The following is a 13,272-nucleotide window of genomic DNA, read 5'->3' on the forward strand; positions in this document are numbered from 1 at the left end:
TCCTCAGCGTCTCCCAGTTACACGCCCAGGCGGTCTCTCAGAGAATTATTTAATAGAATTATACACTTTGGGCTCAGATGCTTCCAACCACAAAAGTGGGAGCACATCCATGAGCACCAGTCTTCCCTCCATAGAATCAGTACACATCAGACTTTTTTCTTTGGCTCCCATCCTGTGGGTCCAATCAAGCCTGGGCGCATCTGACAGAATCCCGGGGCCGTTTGCCTCTTAGCCTCAGTGTCTCCCGTGTGGCTACAGCTTGAGTTCACTGGGCATCGGCTCCCCTCTCAGGCCAGCCAGCAAGTTGTTAGCTGCCAACAAGGACATGGTGTTTCGGGTTCTATGGGTGGCACTGCCAATGTGGGGCAGGATCACTGGAAAGGAGAGGAAGAAAGGGAAATGAGGAGGGTGATTCAGGAGCCTTAACTCGGGCCCTTTTTTCATGGCTAGGATGTGCCAATAAAAAGATTTGCCTTCCCTCCTCTCACTAAGCACTCTATTTCCCCAGGGCTACCGAAACCCAGACGCAAGGGTGACAAGAAGTACATATATCCTGAACACAAGAATGTCAGGGCTAGAAGGAGTCTTGGAGCCTGTCTAGACGCAGCCCTTCAAATATCAGATGGTGAAACTAGGTGACGCCCTGGGCTTCTGATCTCCCGAAATAACTAGATGAAAGGCTGGACAGCGCAGCTGCTTCTGGCCCCACTGCAGAACAAGTGAGGTCACTCGTCCCTAAAGCACACCTTTCAAAAGCAGTACCCAGGGCACCGAGCTAAAGGCCCAGGGCTTGGGGGGATGGGAGATTTCCCAGCTCCGGGCAACAGCCTGGCCATCACAGCCAATGTTCCTCTCAGATGGGCACGGGGGCGGGGATGGTAGAGCTTCCAAGGGCTCCAATAATGGGAGCATTCACTGTGGGGAAGGCAGCTACGGCCCTTCTCTTTGGTTTTCCCTTCCAGAATGTAAGTAAAGGACAGGGACTGGCCCAGACAACCTGGGGCCCCTTCCACTCGGTTATATATTAGTCTGGAGGCAGAAACCACGTCAGCTAGCTGAACAGAGAGACCGTAATATAAAGAACTGTTAACGGTAACTGAGGAGTCTAAAGAGGAATGCTAAGTAAGTGGTTCTCACAGTGCTCCCCGGCCAAGGGGCAGCAGCAGTGTGCCAGACATTAGGAGCATATTCTCAGGCCTCATCCCTGAGGCAGAAGCATGGGGGGAGGGCACCGTGTGTTTGATCAGTCCCTCCAGGTGACCGATGAACAAAAAAGTTTGAGAACCACTGCACTAAGGTGTCACGGGATGAGATGCCAGACGCATCTACCTCCCCGGGGGCTAGGGGACAGGGAAAAGGGTATGACTTAAAACTTAGCCTGAGAAAGGGCGTTTGGAGCTGCAACTCCCACCCCTACAGCTGTGGCTTGTGTCTCTGGGGGCACAGTGCTTAACCCGAGTGTTGGGAGAACTGCAAGCCGGCTTCACAAGCTGTGGCGGGAAGGAACCGGGGCCGGGTGAAGTGTTGCTGGTAAAGCGCAGTTCTTACCGCAGTTTTTCAGGGTCAGGAGAGGGTGGTTTGTAGGCAGTGGTTCTGGGGTTGTCACGTCCAGTCCAGCAGCTGCAATCTGACCACTGGCCAGGGCCTGGTACAGGTCGTCCTGGTCCACCACTTCTCCCCTGAGAATGACAGTGATGTGGGTGCCCCAAAGCTCCCTCTACCCAGGTCGCCTTTAGGGCAGAACCACCCAGAGAATGAATTTTCCCATCAACCTGGCACTTGGCACTAACTTTCAAAGCAGTAAGCCTTATAGTATACTTATTTATAGTTTGTACAGTAATACAGAGAACCCCAACCTGCCACTTTCGAGCTGTGTGACCTTGGGCAAGTGTCTCAAATTCTCTGTGCCTCAGGGTCCTCCTCTGTATGATAGGGAGAATACTACCTAACTCCCAGGAGTGCTAGGAGGATCAAAGCTTACTTACACGCACCACTACATGAACGGGACCCAGAGCCTGCATGTGTGTTGGGATCCCGACCACCGGCTGACAAGCACTGCAGCAAGTGTCAGGCACCTGCCCAACTGCAGGCAGAGACCTGAGGATACACCCACCTACATCCATCCAAGTGAGCAGACATCTTTCCCATCAATGAACCATTGGAGTAGAGATCTGGTTTGCTAAAGACTTCACATTGTGCACTCAACGATACTCGTGCAGCAATAACCCAGTGCCCTGAAGTACTGGGTACGTGACGGAAGCAATGACACTGTTGGCATCAGTGCGAGCCCTGTGTTCCTGCATGTTCACTCCACCCCAAAGGCACCCCCTTTGCAGCTAAACGTCAGTAACTACAGGCACCTCTGGGGTGGATGAGCCCTTGGGAGTCCCCTCCCATTGCCCATCTTTGCCTCCAAATTGATTTAAGTGGGTTCAAAGGGCACTAGCTAAGAAGGAGTTGGAGTGGCAGAGAGGGAAGGTCTGCCCCCATAACATGCTCAGTGGCCTAAAGGCACCCTGGGGACATTTTGAGGACCCAAGACAACCTGGGTTTTGGGTCTGTCTGCCCAGGAGCATGAGGGTTCAAGCTGTCATTGACTCACACAGACAGACCCAGGCTCAGCACCATGAAGGTCGGCCTCCAAAGGGCTGTAAAGAACATTAAGGCCACCCCTTTGTGGTTAGAGGTACAGGGTTACCTGGTAACTTGCTGCCACGGTGCCTTCACTTCCTGAGCAAGGCCAAGGGTACTGCTGGGAACCAGACAGGCCAGGCCCTGCTCTGAGCACCTGGGACATGCTCTGGGGCCTTTACTGTATTTCTGAGTTGTCTGGTTGATTGGTTTATCAAGGGCAGTAAGCTCAGCCTGAGTCTCACTGACAGCCCATGGGGAAGAAAAACCTCAGGTCACAGCAACAGGGACAGCCCCTCTCTAGGCTTGCCTGGTGACCCAGGATACCTGCTGATGTTGACAAACACGGCCGTTTTCTTCATCTGCTGGAAGAAGTCCTTGTTGCAGAGCCCCCTGGTTGCAGGTGTTAAGGAGCAGGCCACGACGATGAAATCAGACTCAGCGGCCAGCTGCTGGGTGGACACTGGGGGAGGGCAGGGCTCCATCAGGTGCTGTGTCCCAGGTTAGGGACAGCAAGAGGGTGGGAACCTTGACCATTCCTCCCTCCGCCCATAATGGAAACTCCCAAGATGCTTCCTGAAGGTCTTGTCTCTACCTGGAGAACTCTAATAACCACACAAAGTCAACAGACACTCGTGGGTTCCTGGTGTGTTACATCATTCAGCCAGCCCCCTGCTCTAAAGGTGGGGAAACTGAGGCCAGAGAGGGGCAGGAGCTTATTCAAGGTCACACAATGGGATCTGGACCACTCTGGCTTTCACCACCTTCAAGGCCCAATGTGCCAAGGGGGTGGAGTGGCTGAAATCCAGCCTGCCCTCTGCTCAACACGCTGTGCGCCTGCCAGGGAGCTGGATCCACCCGGACACAAGGCTGGCGGGTAAGCGCTCACCAGTTTATTAAGGCAACTGCGTGAAAGTTCCCAGCAATTCCTTGTATGTGTCACCATCCCTGCCGCTCTGTTTGTACATGGACAATGGTGATAAAAGACCCTGCAAGACAGGAGACCTGGAGTCCCTCTGGCATTGAGGGTACTCACTGTGTGGCCTGGGTGAGGCCCTTTGCTCCCTGAATGGGCCTCTGCGTGCAGGGGCAGGGAGGTCAGACAACACCTAAGGCACGCCGCAGACACCATGGAGCTCCTGCAGCCTGCCCCAAAGTGCTGCCGTTACAGCAAACACGGAGAACCATCCAGCCCAGCACAGGTGGGGTTCCTGTGGAAATCGAGGTTTTACTTACCAAACTCTGCCTGGAATTCCTCTGCTTCCTGAGGCCTGGGCTGGCGCCCTGTGTAAAGCAATCTCTGGACACCGAATGGTTTCAGACACCGAGCAATGGCCTGGCCTGGAGGCAAGGAGTCAGAGTCAGCGCTTGTTCCCAGTCCCTCAGAGGGCAGGGCAGCGCCCAGCAGCTCCAGAGAGCGGGAGCCCCTGGGGGAAGGGTGGGCGTGGGGAGGCCCTTCCCAACATCAACCACTCCTGCCACACTGTACCCAGCCCCCTGCCAGCCCACACTGCCCTCAGGGGTCCGTCTGATAGTCCTTCAGGGATCTGAAGGCAGCACCACAGCTCCTGTGTGGCTGTGACTGACTTGTGCCGTCCTCACACGGTGCTGGCCATCTTGAGGGCCATCTGCTAGCCTTCCCTGAGCACTGGATCTGGCAGCCCAGCAGAGGTCTGAGCACACGGTCCCCTTCCTCCTTCTGGACCCTCTGCTTCTGGTGGTGCACCCACAGACCCCACCCGACTTTCTGGTGGCGCTGCCCAACTGCCAACTCACCCCGACCCTGACCCTTTGCACACACACTGCTGCCGGGACAGGCTTGGGCAGCTGGATTTTCAGACGCAGAGCACGTCCCAAAGCTGCTGGCTTCTTCCAAGCAGCCCTCTAGTGTGGGAGGCAGGGCTGCTAGCTGGCTGGACAATTTATGCAGCCCTCCCGTCCTCACCCTCACCTCTGCACCAGGCAGGGTGCCAGAGAGCCACCGGCCTATGCCAGGCTTCTCCAGCGCTGGGGGCCACTGGAAGAAAAGTAGCTCTGCCCCGCCTCAGAATCACAGGTAAGCTCTGTCCGCTGGGAATTAAGGCTTTAGGAGTCAGATGCCTTCCAGAACCCAGGCCTGGGGCAGCATGGGCTCTCCCACAGTAAACCCCTCCTAAAAGTCCCGACCCTGCAGCCGTCATCGCTTTCATCTGTCCTGTATGCAGCTATAATCATAAAGAACCCTGGCTCTTACAACTTGCTTCTATCACCTAATGAGTTCTTACGGAACTCCTTATTTTATTTTTTGGCCTGTGTTTTACGATGCTGTGTCTTCTCGCTAGAGGTGTCCCTACTGCACCCAGGTACGGTGACTCTTTCCAAAGGATTGTCAGCATCTGGACACGGGTGCCAGAGACTCAAACCAAGACGTGAGAGCCAGGGTGCCAATCTGGGTAGATGGGAGCCTCACCTATGCGCCCCAGCCCGATGATGCCAACGGTGCTCTGTGTGAGGCCGTAGCCACACATCCACAGGGGCTTCCACGAGGTCCAGCCGCCGCTGCAGGGAGAGAGAGGGACGGGTTAGAGGCTCTGGTCTCAGGCAAAGATGAGGGCCGCTACACAGACCCCGTGGTGCAAGGGACAGGCCCAGCCCTCCAGTCAAGGATTGAGAGGAGCATGCGTTACCCCTACAGCCACTGGGTGTTGCCGATAAGCAGCGTGACTGACTCTTCCTTTAAACCCACTGGGGACACAGAGTCCGAAGGCTGGAAGGGGCCTTACAGGTTCTCCCCCCATTTTGCAGACGGGAAAACTGAGACAAGAAAGGGCAATCTATGTGAGGTCACACAGCCAGGGAAGAGCAGCAGGTTGCAAACCCAGGATGTAGGATTCCAAAAACAGTATTCTCAGTGCTCCAGGGAAGCCACAGGCCCACCCCTGTTGCCTTGGGTGGACAGGGGAATAGAGCCTGTCTTGAGTCACCTCCAGTGAAGGGACCAACTCCCTCGACAGAAGGGTGAGAGTGTCTAGTCAGCCCCATGCAGCCTCTGTCCCTGCCACATCCCCACCTCAAATCCCCTCTCCCAGTACACATTCTCTGAGAGCCTGCATCTGCACACCTCCTGGCCTTTGCTCAAGCCAGTCCCCGCATCTGGAGTACCTTTCCCAACTCTGGATGTACAGACCCACATCTCTGATCTGAAACCCTCAGGCCAGAATTTTTAAATTTTCAGATTTTAGGAAGGTGTTAAGGTACATATGCTGTATTCTACATAACACCCTCAACAGCATCTGGGGTGGCACCCGTATCAAGCACATTGGTGTATCTGCAGCGAAATGAAACAACCTTCAGTTTCCAGAGCCTTTTGGATTCCCACATGATGGTGCACAGGGCCCTCTAAGGGCTCAGGAGGACGCCCACCGGCTACCACTTCCACGCAGCCTTCCCTGATCCACAGTCCTCCCCCACAATTTCCCTTCACACCCTGTTTATTTCAGCTCTGCTGTGCATTTTAGTATTGTGCCTGAGTCTGTCCCCCCTCATTAGTTGGGGCACAGCCGGGGACAGGATCACCTCTGGTCCAGGGTGACACTGGGTGCTCAAGTACTAGCTGCTGAGCAGAGTCGACTTCCCTGCCAAGTGTTCACTCACTTCTTCACCTCCTCGATGGCCTCAGGCAACCGGCGACAGGTGGTGAGCAGCAGGGAGACGGCAAGTTCGGCCGTGGCATCTGTCAGGACATCTGGGGTGTAGCCCACACGGATCCCACTACGAATCAAAGATTTGGCGGTAACGCTGGCCTCAAGCACCTTCACCAATTTCTACTGCTGGGACATTGCTGTGATACAGCTTTGTTCCCTCTTTGCGCTGCCTGTCAGGAAGCTCAGAGCTGTAAGTGAGCACTCAGGAATGGCCAGCCCTCATTCCCATCTTGATTATCTCCCATTTTGAGAAGGATATAAGATGGAAGATCGGGGTCCAAAGTCTGGAGCCAGTAACTACTTAACTTTTCTGAACTTCCTCATCTAAAGAGGGAAATAATAATACTTGCCTTTTCTACTTGAAGGGGTTGTTGTGGGGGTCAAAAAAAAGAATGAATGTGAAAGGGTGTCACCTGGACATTGTTACCCACTGCTTCTGACTGCTCGGCCTTACCTTAACTGATGTGTGCACACATGAGCAGATTTTATCATCAGCTACCTTACGTTTTCACTGAATGGTCAAAGAATATGAAGAAATAAATACTCAGCTCCTCTTTTTCCCTCTCTGGTAGTCACCCCTCACTCCAGGCCCTGCTTCCAGAGCCCAAGCCGCATTTACCGCTTCTTGATTTCATCCAAAGCCAAGTGGTCAACACCCACGGACATTGTGCTGATGACTTTGAGATTGGCTCCTGTTGGGCAGAAAAAGCATTGTTTGTATCTTTTCTCATGGGATTCAAGGCCCTCCTACATACTACAGACAGGTCCAGAAAAGGCAGGGCCCTGCTCAAGGTCATAAAGCAAGGCTGAGCAGAGCTGGACGAGGGCCCCAGGCCCTGGCTCTCCTCCACACCATGGTCTTTGCCCTCCTAAGGCCTCCCTCTGGGGACTCACCACCAGGAGAGAGGGGCAAAGTGTGTGCCATATGGAACTGCACACAACTGCTCCCTCTGGCCCAGGTCTGCAGTGAATGCCCTCAGAGCTCAGAGAGGTCACTGAAGACCTGCTCGGGAACCAGCAGCAGTAGGCTGATATGTCCACCAGGGCCAAGACACCCTTGGAACCCTCCCCGGGCCTGCCCAGTGCACACACCTGCGGCATCCAGGAGCTTCTTGTCTATGCGGTCAGAGAGGAGGCAGAGCAGGCCATGGGCCCCGGCCACGCCCCGTTCCAGGTCCTTGCTGGGGATGGGCTCATCGGAATCCCACTGCTCCACCTCACAGCTGAAGGCAAAGGAAAGACCGCTCAGAAGTGCGGGAGCCCCGCAGGTGTCCCCAGGCCCCCAAAGCCCCTCCAGCCCCCTGCAGACCCCTCTCAGAGTGGGAAACATTGTCTTCTGCTTGCTCTGGCCTCAAGCTGCCTGGGGCTGGCTGAGGCGAGTCAAGGTCAGGCGTGGGTGGCCTCAGAACTATCCTGAGGGTGAAGGGCTGTCACAGACCACAGCTCTCTGACAAGGACTGAAAGGGGCCTAAAGTGAAAGGAGAAAGTCACGGGGACGGCTCTCAGCTCAACACAAGGAAGCGCTTTCTTACCCCTACAGGAGGCCTCACAGGTAGTGAGCTCCCGGGCCTGGGCTGCCTATTGTTGGGAAGGCCAGTGGGGGGAAGTCAGATGGGGCTTGATTTCCCTGTCCAGTTGCACATCCTCTCCTATGAGTCCATGAAATGAAAAACTCTTGTTCTTGACTTTGTACTTGGACAAGATCAAAGCAGTTCAACATGGAGGAGTTTCAGGGGGCACTTCCATGGTGGCTGGTGGGCACGGGGCATGTTTCCCCGTGGTGCTGCCCAACCTCCCAGCCCTTGACATTTAATTCTGTGCAGCCAACACGTACGGAGCATCTACATGCGCAAGACACAGAGCTGCGGGCACTTCCCAGAATTCCCCGCTGCGGCACCTCCACGCCTAAGCCCCAGGCACAGGCTTCCTTTCACCCTCCTTTGATGGTGGCACAGCGCTATAGCAGTGTGAGCTGCTGCCACTAGTGCCCTTGTTGTTTTTGCCCTCCCCTCTTCCCCCCTCAATGCTTGGTACATGGCAAGTCCTCAGCAAAGGTTTTATTGCATTGAATGAAATGAACAAATCTCATTTTCCCCTTGCACTGGTCTCTGAGGCTGGGTTCCACCTTCTCCCTGCCTGATATGGGCAGTGCAAACCTGCATAATGCAGGGCTCAGACTGCAGCTGACAGAGCAAAGGTTCACATCCCAGCTGTGCCACACACAGTCATTGGGGAAGGCACTTAACCTGACCCAGTTTTCTCTGTAAAGTGGGAATTACTGTACCGACTTCACAGTACTGAAGGATTAAGAGTTTACGTATATGAAGCACCTGGCAAGGCTGACCTGCAGGGTTCAATTTAAGAAATGCTACCAGAGGCCCCCTGCCAACTGTCCAAAGGGACCAGGTAATCCAGTGACTGCTAAGGTCCCTGACCTGGCCAAGTGACCACAGAGGGTAAAAGATTAACAGCCTGTCCCTTGTGTCATGGGCCGTCTTCCCTCTCCCCAGGGCCATGGCTGGGGAGGGCTCCAGCCCTTTCCCCCACCCACACTGCAAGGGCCAGGGGAGCTGCGGGTCCCAGCGTCACTGCAACGGGCCTGGAGAAAGCTGGGCCCCAGAGAACTTTCTCTAAGCTTCCCCAAACTCCAAGACCGTCCTGGCCAGGCACAGGTTGTAAAGTTCGGCCAAGGCCCAAGCGCAGGATCCCGGATCTGACGCCACGGACCGCGCCGTCCGCCCCACCAAAAATAACTAACTGGGCCTCGGGAGGCCTACCCCGACCCGCCCGGAGACGCTGAGTCAGCCAGCGTACTGGGTGCCCGAGGTCCCGGAGCGGCGCCTGGGGCTCTGCAGCCCCTTCCCGCGACGCCACCCGCAGAACTCGCGCCCGGAGGGCGGGGACTCGGCGCGCGGAGCGGTGCAGGGACGCGGGGCTCTTACTCTGCGGCCCGGGCGAGCGCGGCGCTGCCCTCGGTGGGGATCCTGCGCGTCACAAACACCTTCATAAGTCGCACAGGCCTCATTCACCTTCCAGACGCCGGATACTGAGCCGGACCCCGCGGGCGGAAGCAGTCTGGGAAGGGGGCGTGTCCTCGGGAAGGCCGGGCCCGGAGCAGGAGGGGCGGGGGGGCGGGGGCAGAGTGGGGGCGTGTGGGGTTGCAGCTGTGCAGTGAGCGAGTGGCACTGACGGTGTGTCTGTGTGGGGGTAACTGGGGCTCCGCGTGTACGCCTTGTGCGTGTGTGTGTGTGTGTGTGATATCAAGCCTTAATGAAACTGAGACTGGTTCTGGGGCTGGTGCCAGGCTCGTATCCTTGGCCTGCTACCTCTGAGTACACACTGCCCCAGAGCATCAGGACCGGCAGGCGTGACTTGGGGGTTGCATTGGGTAAAAGGGCATCCAGGAGAGAGTCCTGTGTGAATGTGTGTGGATGCCTATAAAGGTGCCTACTGCGCTGGGGGAGGGGGCTGCAGTCAAGGACCATCCCCATTCCCAGGGCCTGAGTGCATTAACCATCTTCTCTAGGTCTGTCTCTTCATGGTCACACTGTTCCACGCAGGGGTCTTTGGTCACACAGACTGAGCTCTGAGCCTGGCCTATTGTGCATACAGAGGAGCCTGGATGAGGGCGGTATGAATCCCAGAATGACCTCTTTAATACTTGGTGCAGTTCCCCATAGGAAGCCCACAGTTGTGAGAGGGAGTTTGATTGGTTGTGGGCCACCCAGTTTGCTGAACACTTGCTGACCGGCTGGAGGCAGGTCATGCATAGGGCCAGGGCCAAGATGCTGGAGACATGTGGGGTCATGGTCAGACCCCGGGTTTGCAGTCAGGTGGACTGGGTCTGAATCCCAGCTCTGCCACTTAACAAGCTGTGTGATCTTGGTCGGTTCACATCCTCTTCCTAAGCCTCAGTTTCTTCAGCTACAAGATGGGGTTATTAGAACTTACCTTTAAGGGTTGTTGTGATTATTAAGCAAGCAACATTTGCATGGGCCCTGGGCCATGTTAGGTATTTACCAAGCACCAAGGCCATGAAGGAAAGAGTTGAGGAGTTCAGGCTCAGGAGCCAGACTGCCTGGGTTTAAATCACAGCTCTGCCACCCACTAAGGACAAGTTGTTAAACTTCTGCATGCCTCAGTTTCCTCATCTGTAAAATGGGGACAATAGTGATACCTCCCTCACAGCTTGTTGAGAGGATGACTATATATAGTACTTACAACAGCAGGTATGTTGGGCTGCACTGCAGGCTTGCAAGCCTTGTAGTTGTCCAGCCTCGAGACCCAAGAAAGAGCCTGGAGACAGTGACGAAGACATCAGTGGCTTATTGGACAGGGATCGTACACAAAGGGTCCTGGAGCAACACCCCACCATGCAGATGGCGGGCAGGATATGGCAGCAGTCTTTACTGCCCGAGGGAGAAGGAGGCTACCATTTATAGGGGGAATTGATGTCAGGTGGGCTCATCAGTTACCAGGGACTAATTAAGCCCTGTAATTAAGAGGATTGGATAGTCATGTGAGTGAAGCAGGGACTAGTAGAGCAGGGGATATACAGAGAGCAACAGAACAGCCATCTTGAATGGACTAACCATACAAGGTAACACACATCGTAGGTGCTTGATAAATAGTAACACATCCAAGGAAGCACATACCCCAGGGATAGCAGCTGGTCAGAGGTGCAGATGCTGAAGCAAGACTCAGTACAAGTGGGAGGGGCCCAGACCTGTCCCTGAGCTCTGCCGGCTTCATCTCTGCCAGAGCCTGTTCAGGTACTTGCTCCCAGGCTTGGGAGCACCTAGAAGGCAAAAGCCCTACCTGGTGGTCTCTTCTCTGAGGATTTTATCTGAATCCATTCAGCCCCATCAAAGCCCAGCTAGGAAAGAGAGACAGGCACAGAGACATGACATCTCCAGCCTGGGGTCACACAGCAAGTCGCTGGAGGGGCCAGAGCTGGCTCTTTGGGCCACCTGGGTCCCTGGCCAGTGCTCTGTCCTGCCTTCTCTCCCTGTAACACATTAATAAATGTCTTACCCACAGACCGCTATCTGCACTGCTAGGACACCTTAGGGACGATTTCTGAAATACCTCAACTATTGACGCAACAAAGTGTTTTTCTGTCCCCAGACCAGGGCTTCTGGGGACAGCACAGCCCAGTGGCTCCATCCTGTTAATCAGTGGTGACACCTGGGCCCAGCTCCTCCCCCACATAAGGACAGGCAAGGACACTGGGCAAGCCTGTCCACCAGGGGCAGGAGGGGGTGTGACACATCAATGGGCCCCCTCCCCCAAGGCAAAGCACCCAGATGGTGCTCAGTAGTGCTACTAGATGGTGGCCATGGAGCCAGAGGATGGAGCCAGCTGAGAGCCCTTGAGGAGGATCAGGTGAAGTGGTTGGGAGAGGAAGGATCCAAACTGGAGAGGGATCAGAGGCCTGACCTGGGCTTCACTGGTAAAACAAATTAATAAGCAGCTGAGATTTATGGAGCTCTTAGTAAGTTCCAGGCAATGGCAGCCTGGGAGACCCCTGGGTGACTGACTGAGGGTCAGGGCCACAGCTCCAGCAGGGGGATGGAAATTTGGAACATGCAAAAATTCAAAATGACAGTAAGAAAGGAAGTTTCTGTAGAACTGTTATAAATTCTCTTTTGCATTTAAATCTTGAATCTATTTGGAACATTTTGTGTATACAGTTTGAGGCGGGGGGTTCTCCTTAATGTTTTTCCAAATGGTTAACCAGTTATTCAAGTACTATTTTTAAATAAGTATCTTTTTTAGTTTTGGAATAGATAATAAATGCACAAGATACAAATTCCCAAAGGTACACAAGGGTATAAGGTGAAAATCGCCACTCCTACCCTGCCCCCCACCACTCAGATCCTCTCCCCAGAAGCAGTCACATCTTTCCAGAGATGTTTAATATATATAATAATGTGCATATAGTTTTCACATAAATGGTAGCACATACACTCTGCATCACCCCATTTTTTTTCACTCAGCAGTGTATCCTGGAGATCACGGCACATCCTTGCACACAGAGGTACCTCATTCTTTTTATGGATGCAGAGTATTTCACTGTAGGAGTGAACCACAAATGATGAACAGTCCCCTACTAATGGACATTTAGGATGTTTCCCATCTTTACTATTACAATGCCACAACAAAGAGCCTTTCACAAATGTCATTTTGTGCGTGGGTAAATACATCTGTAAGATAAATTCCTAGAAGCAGAAGTGTTGGGTCAAAAAATATGTGCACTGTAAAATTTTGATAGATACTGATAAAATGCTTTTCAGAGAAGTTGTTCAATTTACACTCCTATCAGTAATGTATGAAAGCATCTATTTCTCCTGTGTATTTTTGTTTTTAATGATATCTTATTGTAATTTTAATTTACAGTTCTCTTTTGAGCCAAGTTGAGCACTTTTCATACGTTTCAGAACCATTTCCTTCTATAACCTATGGATATCCTTTGCCTATTCAGATGATCTTTGTCTTAATGATTTGTAGGTACTATTCATACAATAAGTATGAATACAATACATACATACAATTCATACAATATTCATACAATATTAGCCTTTTGTAATATGGGTTGCAAATATGGTCTTTCCCTGAGTTTGCTGTCATATTTTTTTTTTTAATAAATTTATTTATTTATTTAGGCTGCGTTGGGTCTTCGTTGCTGCACGCGGGCTTTCTCTAGTTGCGGCAAGCGGGGGCTACTCTTCATTGCAGTGTGTGGGCTTCTCATTGCGGTGGCTTCTCTTGTTGCGGAGCACAGGCTCTGGCACGCGGGCTGCAGTAGTTGTGGCACGTGGGCTGCAGTAGTTGTGGCTCGTGGGTTCCAGAGCGCAGGCTCAGTAGTTGTGGTGCACGGGCTTAGTTGCTCTGTGGCATGTGGGATCTTCCCGGACCAGGGATCGAACCCGTGTCCCCTGAATTGGCAGGCGGATTC

The 13,272-nt window shown here is 53.6% G+C and overlaps 1 protein-coding gene across 1 annotated transcript; it reads right to left on the reverse strand.

Annotated features, from left to right (window-relative positions):
- Window positions 1-35: 35 nt before the first annotated feature.
- On the reverse strand, window positions 36-9,410 carry GRHPR (glyoxylate and hydroxypyruvate reductase). The gene is made up of 9 exons (XM_060014505.1): window positions 9,257-9,410; window positions 7,407-7,537; window positions 6,934-7,006; window positions 6,265-6,381; window positions 5,081-5,169; window positions 3,868-3,972; window positions 2,959-3,094; window positions 1,549-1,679; window positions 36-374 (listed from the first exon to the last, which is right to left on the reverse strand). The coding sequence occupies exons 1-9, from the start codon at window positions 9,337-9,339 to the stop codon at window positions 253-255; spliced, it is 987 nt and encodes a 328-aa protein (XP_059870488.1). The 5' UTR covers window positions 9,340-9,410; the 3' UTR covers window positions 36-252.
- Between the last annotated feature and the right edge of the window lie 3,862 nt (window positions 9,411-13,272).

The sequence above is a fragment of the Delphinus delphis genome, chromosome 6 (assembly GCF_949987515.2).
Source record: "Delphinus delphis chromosome 6, mDelDel1.2, whole genome shotgun sequence".
NCBI classification, from domain to species: Eukaryota; Metazoa; Chordata; class Mammalia; order Artiodactyla; family Delphinidae; genus Delphinus; species Delphinus delphis.

Bases quoted from the DNA above. Each gene is read 5' to 3' on its own strand.
- GRHPR (XM_060014505.1), bottom strand. From the start codon at position 9,339: ATGAGGCCTGTGCGACTTATGAAGGTGTTTGTGACGCGCAGGATCCCC. The intron at 7,007-7,406 runs GTGTGTGCACTG...TCTGCCCAACAG, and splicing joins GAAGCTCCTGGATGCCGCAG to GAGCCAATCTCAAAGTCATC. The intron at 3,973-5,080 runs GTGAGGCTCCCA...CCTTGCCTCCAG, and splicing joins CATCGGGCTGGGGCGCATAG to GCCAGGCCATTGCTCGGTGT.